Source organism: Astyanax mexicanus, chromosome 17 (genome assembly GCF_023375975.1).
Source record: "Astyanax mexicanus isolate ESR-SI-001 chromosome 17, AstMex3_surface, whole genome shotgun sequence".
Taxonomy (NCBI): domain Eukaryota; kingdom Metazoa; phylum Chordata; class Actinopteri; order Characiformes; family Acestrorhamphidae; genus Astyanax; species Astyanax mexicanus.
Window position 1 is genome coordinate 25,346,218 of NC_064424.1, and position 14,093 is coordinate 25,360,310.

Genomic DNA, 14,093 nt, shown 5'->3' on the forward strand with positions numbered 1-14,093 from the left:
GTAACCCAGTTTGGTGTCACTGTAGCATTGGCTTGTGGTTGGCCTGGCACTTTGGTTGTTAGTTTAGCAATCTCCTCTTCAAGCTTTTTAGTTGAGTCTTTGAAACTTTGTTGAAGAGCTGCATACTGTCTCTGCAAGTTGGCCAGTGCCTCTACATCCTGACTTGTGCTAACTTCCACCATCGGTGACTGCTGCTGGCTTTGTCTAGCCTCTTTAGCTTTAGCTATTAGCCTTAGCAAAAACATGCGGGCTACTTCCTCTTCTTCCTTTTCAATAACATCCTCAACCTCCTCACTTATTAATCGTATCAGCGTATGCTTTTTAGATGGCTTTACAGGTTCCACCTTAGCCTCAGAGCACACCTCCTGTAGCTGGTCATGCCGTAGCTGCACCAAAACTTCACTTAGCTTGTCCTGTAGCTGCTCCAGCTCCTCCATTGTGCCCTTTATGCTCAAATTTCCTCCACAGACTCACCACCGTCCACAGCACGCTGAACCATCCTCTGCTACCAAATTTTGTTGCACTTCTCAAGAAGAAGAGGGGTTTCCAGTCATTTCTCAGGCAGTTTTTATTGACTCATTCTCCCTTCTACACATTACACACCGAGCTCTGCTTCTACCACTCTACTTTTTGGTCTACATCCACTCTCTACTCACTACACACAATGCCATCTACTGGCGCAAAAGTGCCACTACATACAAAATGTAACTGATGGTTTAAAGTGCAGAAACAAAGAATCAAACTGCTGTTTATGAATCAAATGCATAAAATAAACATATGGGGGGGGGGTCCAACTTTTTACCACTATCTCCACATCCAGAATGACTTTAACGTCTTCTTGCTGCTCCGTTGTGAGAGACAAATTGTGACGGTAAACATGCCTACATTCGCTACCCATTACACTTCTCAGAGTAGCAGCTTGTACGCTATTGGACTTATACCTGTCACCAAGGCATAATCTTCGAATTCCGCTCTAAATATGTCCCAGTTAGTACTCCAGTCGCCTGTGAGGCTCATCGGCAACGGGGGTGGAATTTTAGCTGCCATGCTAGCGCTGTAGCTGTAGCTTCTGAGCCAGGTGGGACCGACTCACCCGCAGACTTGTCCTTAGCACAATCCTCACTACTCCGAGAGCCACCGAAACTAGGCTCGACCGGACTCGACATGCACTGCGGTAACTGCAGTCTGGAAAAAAATTTATTTACCGACTTCTGACACCATGTTGCAGTGTGACCCCGTAACAGCTACATCATCATATTATGGACTAGTTCAATGCAAGCAAGGGAGGGGGGTATGTGTGTTCGGACAATTATTATTTAAACATTAATTTGGTATTCTACTGATATTTCTGTTGGTTTTTTAATAGAAATATGTTTTTTCTTTACTTTACATAAGTAACAAATTAACATTGTTTTTGGTGTATTTACTGTAGCTGGGATGGTCAGATTTGGGGGGCCCTATTTGGTCGAGGCCCTAGGCAAATGCCTAGGTTTGCCTAATTAAAGAACCGCCTCTGAATGGGACACACACATTCCAAAATGTTCAACATTTGTCTCGTCAGTATGGCACTCTGCAGAGCAGGCCAATTTTTGCATTTGAGTCATGTGCTCTTGGGGTAAATTTGTTCAGCTGGACACTCTTGGGAAGGTTCCTGACTGTTCCTGGAATCTCAAAACTTTAGAAATGGCTTTCTAACCTTTTACTGACTGATAGATCACAATTACGTTCTTCATTTGTTCCTGAAGGTACTTGGATATCTGCTTGATATTTAGCTTTTGAGAATCTTTTGGTCTACTTCACGTTGTCAGGCAGGTCCTATTTAAGTGATTTCTTGATTGAGAACAGGTGTGATAGTATTCAGGTCTGGGTTTGGTTGGAGAAATTGAACTTTCAGTAGGTGTGACAAACCAGAGTTAAGTAATGTTTTAACTTTGGGGGCAAACACTTTTTCACACAGGGCCATGTAGGTTTGAATTTTGTTTTTCTTCCTCAATAATAAAAACTTTCACTTTAAAACTGCATTTTGTGTTTACTCGTGTTGTCTGGGACTAAAATTTGAATTAGTTTGATCTGAAACATTTAAGAGCATATTTAAGGAAACATTTAAGAATATATATAGCAGCCAGTGGACTCATGGGTCAGCAAGCAGAGTAAATGTTATTTATTTTGCTATTGCATTTTACATCATAAAATGTTTTGAAGAACTGCAGTTCTTCAAATCAGATACAATTTACTCAGAAAAAAGTAGCCAACTTTATTCTCTGAATGAAAGATAGAGACACATCTAAAAATATGTAATAAACCCCATCAACTGTATTGTAGCCATTTATGTTAAAAGTGTTTTTCTTACATGCATGAATTAGATCTCTGTGTCTGTAACAAAGCTACTTTATCTTTAATAGACTGTCTATCCATGATTTTATTTTTTCGGCACAGGTGTTAACAAACACAAAATTGTCCTCACAGGCCTCTTCTCCACTGATGAGAACTCCAGTGAACACCTCAGACTGCTCTTCTTTGGTCCATAAGATAAAAGAAGATTTTGTGACCTTTTCTGTCCTCACAACACCGGATCCATAATCACCCTGTTTACCAAGAAAATAAAGAAAGAAAATGTTCTTTAAAACTGTCAAAAACCTTTACTGTCACTAAAGCTGTCTTCACACTAACAACTTACTAATCGATTAATCGACTAATCGATGGAAACTTTGGGACCTTAAAACACAGTTTACCCTTGTTTAGCTAACGATAGACCACTGGTGGTTCTAGGGGCCGGGCCACATTGGCATTGGCCGCAGCTGAAAGCTGATTGGTCCCCTGAAGTACCGCTGTCCTGTCACTCATCTGTCCTTTGCCTGAGAGCCATGGACAGATTACACTAGTGGCGCTAATGAGCCAAATAGAAATGTCCACCGTGATTAAAGCTTATGTAGAAGAGATGTTTTTATTTTTTTGTTGTTTTGAACTGAAATAATTTGAGAAAAAGTTAAAAAAAAAAATTTTTATAAAATGCTAAATGTTTTCACATGCTGAGTGTGTTTTATCTATATACAGTGAAAATGTATGTAAAATTGATTAAAAAAATGTTTTTATGGAGTAATTTTTTTGCCAAAGGTTTTATACCAAATATAAAATCTGCATATAGTTAAGGTTATATACATATAGAAGCAATACAATCAAACAGAAAAGTAAACAAGAGATTTCAGAAGCAAAAGACTTAAGCATCAAAATCCATAAAAACACAAAAATGAAAGCAAAGCCCGGCAAAATCCACACAAAATCATTATCAAATATAATCAAAAATAATATTGAGCCCACTGGCAGCAAGTCTCATGCTAAGCACATACGCTAGCTCACCGTTCACATGGAAAAAAGCATTATTATTATTATTATTATTTGAAAAATAACAAACGAAAATAAACCCAAAATTTTGACAAAAATATAATCGAATTTTAAAATGTAAACAAAAAACGTTAAAAAGGTATTAATATAACAGTTTAACAGCTGGATCAAATCGTTATACGGATTTAGCGTCAGTCATAAGGAAAGCGCGGCATTGCGATAAAAAAATAAATAAATAAATAAATAAGATCCTATCAAGTGTATTAAAATATTTGGTATTAAATGGTATTAAATTCACATATTCAGTGATATTTAATCAAGAGAAATCAGGCAAAATTCACCTCGCTGCGCTCTCTCCGTCTCTCTCTCTCTCTCACTCTCTCCCGCAGCGCGGAGCTGAATTCAGCGCCAGGCTACAAATATAAAACTCAGTTTAGTTAAATAAATGAAGATGAGTAAGGACCTGTAAAGTTAATCAAATATTGTCAAATATTTGAACAGGTTGAGGTTTTGGTGAGCTGTTTTTTTCTGATTTGAAACTGAAACTAACTGAAACTGAAACTGATATTCTTCTTTTTTTTTATATAATTTTTTTTTTATTCATTTTAAATATTTTTATTATTTTATTGATCAAATTGTTTTTTTATTCATAAGATATCAATTCTTTATTTTTTATGTATCAATTTGTATGATATTTTTAAAGTGTCCTATTTTTCCTTTTTTGTGTGTTTATTTTATTCGTCTACAGTAAATGTCAGTTTTTATTTGTCATTTCTAATCCACCCCCCTCCACGACATCATCATCCATCGCAATGTTTCACTGTAAACAACGTCAACTGCCAATTACGGAGACATCGCCCAACCATAATGGGCTGTGATGAGATGCAGCAGATCTGTCTGATATTTTAAGATCTGTGTAAAGTTTGAAAGTTCTACAGCAGGTAAGCAGCTATGTGGATGTGTCATCTCATCATTAAAGCAGAGCAGTTGTCTTCAGAGGGACCAATTCTGAAAGACTGCAGTCTTCAGGCTGATTGGTGAGTTTATTCAGAACCGTCTCACATTACATACTGTGGCACTAGATCAGCAATCTGTCTGATATTAATGATCAGCTGTGCATCGAAGTACAAGAATTCATATTCACTGACTCTCAGTGAGCACCTGAAATGAGTGTTCAATAACTGAACAATTTAGGGAGACTGTGAAGCTGCTATTATAATGCAGATTACCAGTGTATGTGTGAATTTCAGGAGCTGTGAGGTCACTCCATAGTGGAAAGTTCATAATGAAAGAATTTGCGCCCCCCTTTGAGCATACTGCCTTAATAATGGCCCCATGGTCATTTGAGTTCGAGATCCCTGATTTACACCATTAACACCACTAACGATTTAACGACTACAGCCAATACTACCACTATTATTACAATTACAATTACTATTACAAGTACAATAGTACTGTTACAACTATTAGACTGCTAACTAGTGGCTCACTGTACCAGCTTCTCACCTCCTTCAGCATTAGTGGCACCACGGCCAGACACCACCAGTTCCCCCCCATCATCTGGAACAACACAATGTCCAGGCTTTATTACAGCCGGAACAATGCTTTTCACAGCCTCTGGAAGCTTCAGCAACATGATGGGCTCGTCTGTCGGGGAATAAATGATGACGTTGGCGTGTTGAATGCGCAGTGACTTTTTCTCAGTGTTATTTGGATGTCCACCAAGCTCCACTGTCAGAATGCTGGGGGAAGGAAAGAAACATATGTAATAAAAAAAACAATACTGCTTTTCTTGTGAGGCCTAGAAGCTAAACCTATCCTAAACTTCACATTCACCTGCCTTATAATCAACTCCAAGCTTTATAATCATCATATAGCCATATAACAGCCATAGAGCATTACACCCTTAACCTACATTATAAATTGAGGTTGATTCACTGTAATAAACAAAGATCTAATATCAGAAGGATGAAGAAAAGAAATTGCATGAAGGCTTGTGGGTTTATGCTTGCAGATTAGATTCCAGACTAGAATCACCCATATTTTTTGACCCAAATTTTAACTGTACATGGGCAGGCCCGTAGCCAGCATTGTGATGGGGGGGGGGGATCTTTTTCCCCCAAAAGTGGACTTCATTTGGCTCTACTCCAATGCCCCCTAAATACACAAGCACACTTAAAACCTTTTAATTTAGACATATTTTATTCATCATAAGTTTGTTGTGAGTCTGTTGTTGCTGTCCTTATTTGTTCGTCTGTTGCTCCCCACTGTTAGCATAAATTTGATATAAATGTAAGTGTTACTCAAACTTCCTACATCTGTGATGTGACTTCATTGTCTGTCTCTGTTGCTCACATCAGTTGTCTGTTGCTTTGTTCCATTGTCTCTGTTGCTGCTCTCCATTTTCTGTCTCTGATTTTTTCTGTCCTTTATTGTCTATCTCTATACTGTTGACATAAATAGATACAACTACTTCATGACCACACTATCGGTATGGTCATTAAAACTTAAACATGAATTAATAGTGTTCCGTCTTATTCAAATCTTCCTACAACTGTGCTGGGACTTCAAATGGGTGCACAAATTCTGCAAAATGACCGTTGGTGACCTAAAAATAGTATCAGGAGCTTTAACAAAAAGGACATGGAGCAGATATATTCCATAAGTAAATATTAGTCCTAAGGGGCCTACACAATTAATAATCTTTCATTAAATTACTTCAGTCCAGTCCTGATCAGTTCAGTTAATTTCAGTCCTGTACACATTTTTTTCTCTCTCCAGCTCAACCATCTCTTCTACCCCTTCTAAATAATAAATCACACCAAATTACACTAACAAACTCTAAAACTAGCCCTGAACTATTAAAAAAAATCATTTCGCAACATTCACAACACATATATAAAAATTAACTAGCGTTTCTTTTGCAACATTCTTTCTCTTTATACTTAACTTGCTTAAACATTGGCACACTATTGACTAAGTTGCTGTATATGTAGCGGGTCCAAATGGTCAGGAGCCCCACCACCATTTCTCTGCGTTGTGTTGTGTGTTAGGAAGAAATACCCTAGACCTCTGTTGTTGGTACCAATCCGGGAATCTTTTATTATCTGGATGTACAAGATAGAAAGCTGTGAGAAATAGCATCCAGCCTCGTGTCTGCCTGCACAAATCACTCTCTCCAGCAGAGCTCTCAGCCAACTGACACAGTATATATTATTTCAGAGAGTCAAGAGTATTTAACAGTATTTGTATAATAGTAATTTGCAGTATAGTTACATATACAATTCACTTACTAATAAAATAAGAAAATGTACAAAAATGACAGACATAGCCAATAGAAAAATATATAACAAAAAATTAATCCACAGTAAATATAATATTTTAGTATGAATATGACTACTTATAATACACATTCGGCAGATTCACTTCATAGACACACTAAAACAAGATTCTGATATAAAAATATAGAAATACAATGGGATATGTGCAATATTACTTATTTATCTTTTAACTTAACCTTATATATAATATTTTTAATAAATTCCCTTTTTAATACCAACTTTTTAATGTATTTTAATGTAAAAACATATTTAAAACCTGAAAACCGATCAAAAGAGCTGACAACTTTAAACTTATGAAGCAATAAAAAGCATACCTGGATGTACAAGATAGAAAGCTGTGAGAAATAGCATCCAGCCTCGTGTCTGCCTGCACAAATCACTGCATGATCCCCAAAACCACACAAAATGGAGGGAGAGTTAGGACTGAACTAAACACAGGCAGCTGTAGCTAACTAACACTTCTCAAACATACACTCGAAGATTTAGTTAAAAATACAGATCATCCATCCTTAAAACATCCAGAATATTACATTTAAAGGCCTTACGCTTCATATTAAACTATTTTTAACACTTTTAACACATATTGAACTTTTTTTTAGACACTTTTAACCAGAGACTGAATTCTACCAACCTCTCTCCAGCAGAGCTCTCAGCCAACTGAGGAGAGACTAGCTAAACACTAAAAGACGCTGCGCCCCCCAGAGGAATGGAGAAAAATAACATACAATAAAATAAAATAATAAAAGTCCTGGAAAATAAATATATTTTTAACCAATCTTTTGTAAATAAAATATAGAAAAATGCTAGCATGTAAAATATGAAGATTTTGTGTGAAAAATAAATAAACAAAATAAAACCCGTTACATATAGTTGCTCAAAACAAATAAAAAATATAATAAAAATGCTATTTTTTTGTGGGGGGGGGGGGGGGTGCCTGGAATCCCTCTATTTACTCAGGATACGAAGTCTTACTGTGGTCTTACTGTGAACTACAAATGGACAGAAGTCACGTTAGATCAGTGTTTCTACACCCTGTTCCTGCATATTCTAGAGCTGCCTCTGTTGAAAGGCACTTAATCACTGCTGATAAACATAATGATTGATCCATGGTTGATAGGAAGTTAAGGGATTTTAACAGGTAAACTCAGTAAATGACTGTTTATTAGCTGATCAGTTGGATCTGGTGGAAAACACCGTTTTATTACATTACATTACATTACATTTCATTTGGCAGATGCTTTTATCCAAAGCGACTTACAATAATAAAGAACAAAATAATAGAAGTTAAAGGTAACAACATCTTTGGATAGGGCCTAAAGGAGGTCAAAGGGAAATGAGGTGGGGGAGTAGAGAAGAGGAAGAAGGAGATGAGGTTAGAAGTTGTTAGTTTGTTAGTGGTGTTTAGGAGAGTAAGTGCTCTTTGAAGAGCTCTGTCTTCAGGAGTTTCTTAAAGATAGCGAGAGATTCTCCTGATCTGGTAGTGGAAGGTAGTTTGTTCCACCATTGGGGAACTCTGTATGAGAACAGTCTGGATTGCTTTGTGTGAATGTTGGGCAAAGTGAGGCGACGTTCATTGGAGGAGCGCAGCGGCCGGGAGGTAGCCTAAGCCTTCAGGAGCGAGTGCAGGTAGGAAGGAGCCTGTTCAGTCATCACCTTGTAGGCGATCGTAAGAGTTTTGAATTTGATGCGAGCAGCAACCGGTAGCCAATGGAGCTCAATAAGCAGCGGAGTGACATGTGCCCGTTTTGACTGGTTGAAGACCAGACGTGCTGCTGCATTCTGAATCATCTGTAGTGGTTTTACTACACTGGCTGGGAGGCCAGTTAGTACTGCATTGCAGTAGTCAAGGCGAGAGATTACCACCGCTTGTACTAGGAGTTGGGTGGCCTGTTGCGTCAGAAACGGTCGGATTTTTCATTTTAGGGAAGTGATCAGGGTTAAGAAACTTCTTTAAACAATAAACATAAAGTACTGTACTAAATTCTGGCTATCCACTAACGTTACATCTTCTAGATGACTAGTTAGCTAAATGAAATTTTGTTCATTATAGCTCACAGTAAGTCCTGTAATCCTAAATTAATAAACACAATTTAAAAATGAAAGAGAGAGAGAGAGATATTTTTCTCAAACCCTGACCAATCTATCTAGCTAATTCTAAAGTTAAGCTAACTGACTAACACAGCTGCAGTTTATTAAGCGCAAAGCAGGTTTAATCTGTGTGTTTTGATTCAGAGAAGAGTATTTTTAAGCAGCTATCTGAAACAATCTCATCACAGTTTATATGTTTAGCTCCGTTTTTAGTATGTTTAGAACCCTTCGATCCCCCCTGGCTATGGACCTGATGAGTGTGTCATATCGGAAGAACTAGAATAATGTAAAATAAATAAAGATTATGAAAAAAATATTATACACCTGATGAGTGTGTTACATTTTTTTCAACTATTTAGATTTGTTTTTATTATCTAACATTCCTCCTCCAGGTGCTAAATTTAAATACAGTTTGCTGTCTGGGAGATGTGATTTGAAAAGCCCATGGTAACCTAAAGTTGAGTTTTCTTGTATTATATGCATTATATGTATTATAGCTCCACCCCCTCTTCAAGTCTGAGCAACTGCAACCAGCGAGCCCATGAGCTGTGTGTAATGAGGCCACAGTATAAAGGAAAAAGCAAAAAAGGCTGCATTATAATCTTTGCTCATTAAAGTGCGAAGATTGTACCTTAAATGGTCATTTGTGAACTCTTCTTATTTAAGAGAGCAAGGACTGCTGAATACTGCGTGTTTATTTTGTTTAGAAATGTGTAGAAACATATATGTTGCATATCATTTTTAGGTAAAGATAACAAGATTTGAGTCCAGTAATCTTGGCTCATTATTTTGAGAATATATTACCTGACATTATACCTTTATAACTTTGCTAAATTTAACTAATAAATACATCCCAATATAATGTATGTATATAATGTTAAGAGCAAAAATTGCATATAGATTTAGGCAAAATCAACATGACAGAATTGAGCATGCGTAGCAAAATATTTTAAGACAGTTTGGAACACAGCGTGTCACAAGACACTGAAGAAATCTTCTTAAAACCATCATGCCAGAAGTCTTAAAGAAGGATGACACGGTACAAGTGTGTGAAGCATCTGTGTAGTTTGAGTTGGTTTTATAGACACAGCACTGCAGTGAATTATGTATATGAAACAGTTTACAGACTCTTATTGGAAGTAGGCAAGTATTTAACCACCAATACAAACATACATACAATACCTCCTTAAACTGGTGGCTTGCTTTTATTTGGGTGGTGGTCTCAGCACTGCAGTAATACTGGCATGGTTTTGCAAACTTAAAATAAGTAAATAAATACAATAAATAAATGTTGATTTAAATAAGACTTACCTCTATGTTACCTGTGTGATTTAATACAATCTGCTATAGAACTTGTAAAAGCAAATGCTAACTCTAATTTATCCTCCAATAGAAACTGCTTAATTTTACTTACTGGATAAACATATTTTTCTAAGTAAAGGCATGTAGTGAATTACTCAAATTTTTTTGGGGTTATTCTATATTTTTAAGAATAACCCAAAACATTTTTTGGTAATTCAAATATAGAACAACCCAACCCAACATTGTGTGTGTGTAGCCATTGAAATGAAATCATTTATTTGCTGGTCAGTTAATTAGAATATTAGAACCATACCCACACAGATGTCATGTAAGTCTGAAGAGTGCATTTTGACCTTTTGAAGTTTGTTTTATCATATTTCTGCTGTTTCATATAGAATATAAAAAAAAAAAAAAAAATATATATATATATATATATATATATATATATATATATATATATATATATATATATATATATATATATACCCTTAACCCTCCAATATATTCCCAACAGAAACAACAAGTAAACAAGTAAAAATAAAAATAAAACACTTAGGCTAATCTAGGCTTAGGTTAAAAAAGGTTAAAAACTACTGACCCGCCAGGCCCGCCATAGCAGTGTGATGCAGTGATCACCCATTGCATATGGATGAGCGTGCCAGCACATGTGGAGCTGTGTCCATCGTGAGTCTCGTACACTACCCGGGCATGATACGGCCTCTCAGTAGCAGCACAGGGCTTTGCAGACACCAGGCGCTTCTCAACAGCAGAGGAAACCACACCTCAAGAGACCACAGAGAGATTCCATCAGTATTGAAAAGAGTGGACTGAGCCAATATATGATCAGTATGTGTTGGAGAAAGTATTAAACTGCATAATAAATTATGATACAAAAGAGATAATTGTGGACTGAAAAGAATGGAGGTTGAATAAAGGTTGAACTGCAGCTCCTGTTCATCGGTGGGGACCAGAGGGTTTCCAATTTTTGCTTCCTGGACTTTATAATGTCTATACTGCACTACCCCTCCCCAAAAGACATTTTTAGTCATAATGCCTATAATGTTGTATTAAAATATTAATGTTGAATTTTTTGGGTTGAAAATGTTGGGATCTTAAAGTTAAACCTAAGTTGAGACATTTTGCTCGAGTTCTCTTTAGTCTCTGCACGGATCATCTTCATACTAGGCTACAAACATCTGCTATGTTCTTGCTAAAGGATGACGCGACATGTGCAGGTGTGATGGATCAATATATTACATTACATTACATTTAGTAGACACTTTTATCCAAAGCGACTTACAAATAATGAGGTACATAAGCAAAGGTGGACATAAAAATCCACGGCAAAACATTTTTAGGCACAACCTGAAGGAGGCCAAAAGGTAAAGAAGGAAAAGAAGGGGAGAAGGAAATGAGGTTAGAAGTAATTAGTTAGGGGTTAGAGGTGTTGGGAGAGTAAGTTCTCTTTGAAGAGCTCTGTCTTTAGGAAGTTATTAAAGGTACTGAGGGAGGCTCCTGATCTGGTAGTGGAAGGTAGTTTGTTTCACCTTTGGGGAACTCTGTATGAGAACAGTCTGGATTGCTTTGTTTAAACGTTTGGTAAAGCTAGGTGACATTCACTGAAGGAGCACAGCTGCCGGGAGGGAACAAAAGCCTTTAGGAGTGCAAGTAGAAGGAACCTGTTTCATCATACCCTTGTAGGCAATCGTAAGGGCTTTAAATTTCATAGGAGCACCAATTGGTAGCCAGCAGAGCTCAATGAGTAGTGGGATGACATGTGCCCATTTTGGTTGGTTGAAGACCAGGAGCACTGCTGAGTTCTGAACCATCTGTAGTGGTTTTACAAAACAGGAGGCCTGTTAGCACTGCATTGCAGTAGATCACATAGAAACTAATAGGGTGTCGGAATGGTATATGTTTATACTTATCAACCAACCACAATCCTGATGAAGAGATTTATCTGGATAGGGTTTTTTTTTAATGATGAGAAGTCGGAGAAGCTGACGTGAAATAGGAGTAACAAGGCTATTTTTAAAATGTAAGGAGTAGAAAGTTCAAATAATTGTGTAGAAATAAAAAGTTGTCTGAAAAATAACTACTCTAATAAAGTATAGATAACCAACATTTCTACTTAAGTAACGTAAAAAAGTTTGTACTTTATTTGTACTTCATGAATTGACACCTCTATGTGTGTGTATGTGTGTGGTTTTGTCAGTGTTTACATGTTTTTGTTTTTCTTTCTTGCACCATAAGAAATGCACTTTCAATTTTACTATAATTATTGCAATTTATATGCGATTTATTAATAATGATTTAGAGAGAACATTTAAAAACCTTTCCCTTTTCAATTAAACAAGTGGCATCTCAGTTTCTACAATTAATTCTACACATTAATTAATCAATAATGTCAATATTTAATTAATGATAATTAACATTCCAGATTTACTTGTTCATGCTAGACAGTAGTTGATCATCTTATGTAGAGAGCTTTAAAAAGTCTGTATCTTACCTTCTGCCAAAAGTGAGAGCAAGAGCAGGACAGCAGTCGTGGCCATGGTGGTGAGAGCTTCCTTAGTCGCTTGAGGTATGCTAAAGCACATTTGGACAAGCCAGCTTAATTTTGGAATAAGGTGTTGTGGACAAATAAAACCTTGATTGTACCAATAGCATTTTCTCACAAACTGTTATGGTCAGAAGTTTACATACAATTACCTTGGACATGAATGCCATGACAATTTTACATTTTGTGCTTAGTTATTTCTTAGAACTGTTCTTTTAATGAGCATGAGAGAATGATGCAACCACCACTATACTTAACAGTTGCTACAGTGTTAATTGGATTAAATTTATCACCCGTGCAGCTCCAAACATACCTCTTATTAATGTGTTAAATTAACTCTAGTGCTGCTACATGTTACCATAAAATACTTCCTCCAGAAGTTTTGTAACACTGTCTAAAATGTAAGTAAATGTAAATAAAAACAGAATGCAGCAATTTCTATGTTCCCTATAAAACCAATCAGAACTAATTCCATCTTGTTACCTTCTCCTTAATGAATCTTAATGACAGTTAATAACTATCCACCTGTACGGTGGACCAGAAACCTCTACCACCACTACAAGAGACTCTTCCAACCGTCCTTCAGTGGTTCTCAAACTTTTTAGACCGTGTAGACCAATTATCAAACCAAAACTTCCAAGTACCACCTACAACCCATTTCACAGGAACACATGTACCTCACACATAATTATACACAGTAAGCTAGACGTGTAGTCTACACATATACCTATCTTCATGTCATATCTTTCACCAGTTGTTCTTCACCTGCTGTGTGGAGATTTTGCAGTCTGTACATTAGCATGGCTGTTTAATTGATTCTTGTTTCTGGTTAATACAGTTTTTCTGAGACTCTCAGAAAGATTTAGACAAAAGAAATAAACAAGATTGCCAAGTATAAACACAACACAACACTACAGTGTTTACTACATTATTTAGCTATTAATCATAATGCAGAAACTGCTGTAAATGGCTGGTTGATACAGTATATCTTGTGGTATTCCACAGGGTCTTACCCTACAGCAAATGAAACGGATGTAAAGAACTGAAGTGTAGCTTACATACAGGTTCTAACAGGTAAAGCACTAAACACAAACAAATGTAATGTTAGGAAAATTACATTTCAAAACAAGCAGAATTCATCTAGCATACCAACTTGGGATGCTTTAAGTACCACCAGTGGTACCCCTACCATAGTTTGAGAACCACTGTTCTACTGTCTTTGGGAAGAATGGTTCATCCTCAAACTTACACACAGTCAAAAGCAGTCATGAGGTCAGAAACTAGCAAGTGCTGAATGGTAGAGGCTTGCTGATAAACTCTGTTTAATCAGTAAAGCTAACACATGATACAGGGTCAATTGCACTTTATTCAAATTTACACCATTTGCATTAGCAGCCATTGAGACAATTGCAAATGTGGGTGTGAGAACAGGGACTATTACAACCACAACGTGTACAATA

The 14,093-nt window shown here is 36.8% G+C and overlaps 2 protein-coding genes across 9 annotated transcripts in view; one reads left to right on the forward strand and one right to left on the reverse strand.

The window, feature by feature from the left end:
- The window catches only part of rpl35 (ribosomal protein L35), a 657,733-nt gene that overhangs the window by 178,349 nt on the left and 465,291 nt on the right, over positions 1 to 14,093 (forward strand). The window lies entirely within an intron of this gene.
- On the reverse strand, positions 2,390 to 12,661 carry LOC125782388 (trypsin-like). Its single transcript, XM_049466272.1, has 4 exons — positions 12,583 to 12,661; positions 10,672 to 10,855; positions 4,849 to 5,084; positions 2,390 to 2,585 (listed from the first exon to the last, which is right to left on the reverse strand). The coding sequence occupies exons 1-4, from the start codon at positions 12,626 to 12,628 to the stop codon at positions 2,581 to 2,583; spliced, it is 471 nt and encodes a 156-aa protein (XP_049322229.1). The 5' UTR covers positions 12,629 to 12,661; the 3' UTR covers positions 2,390 to 2,580.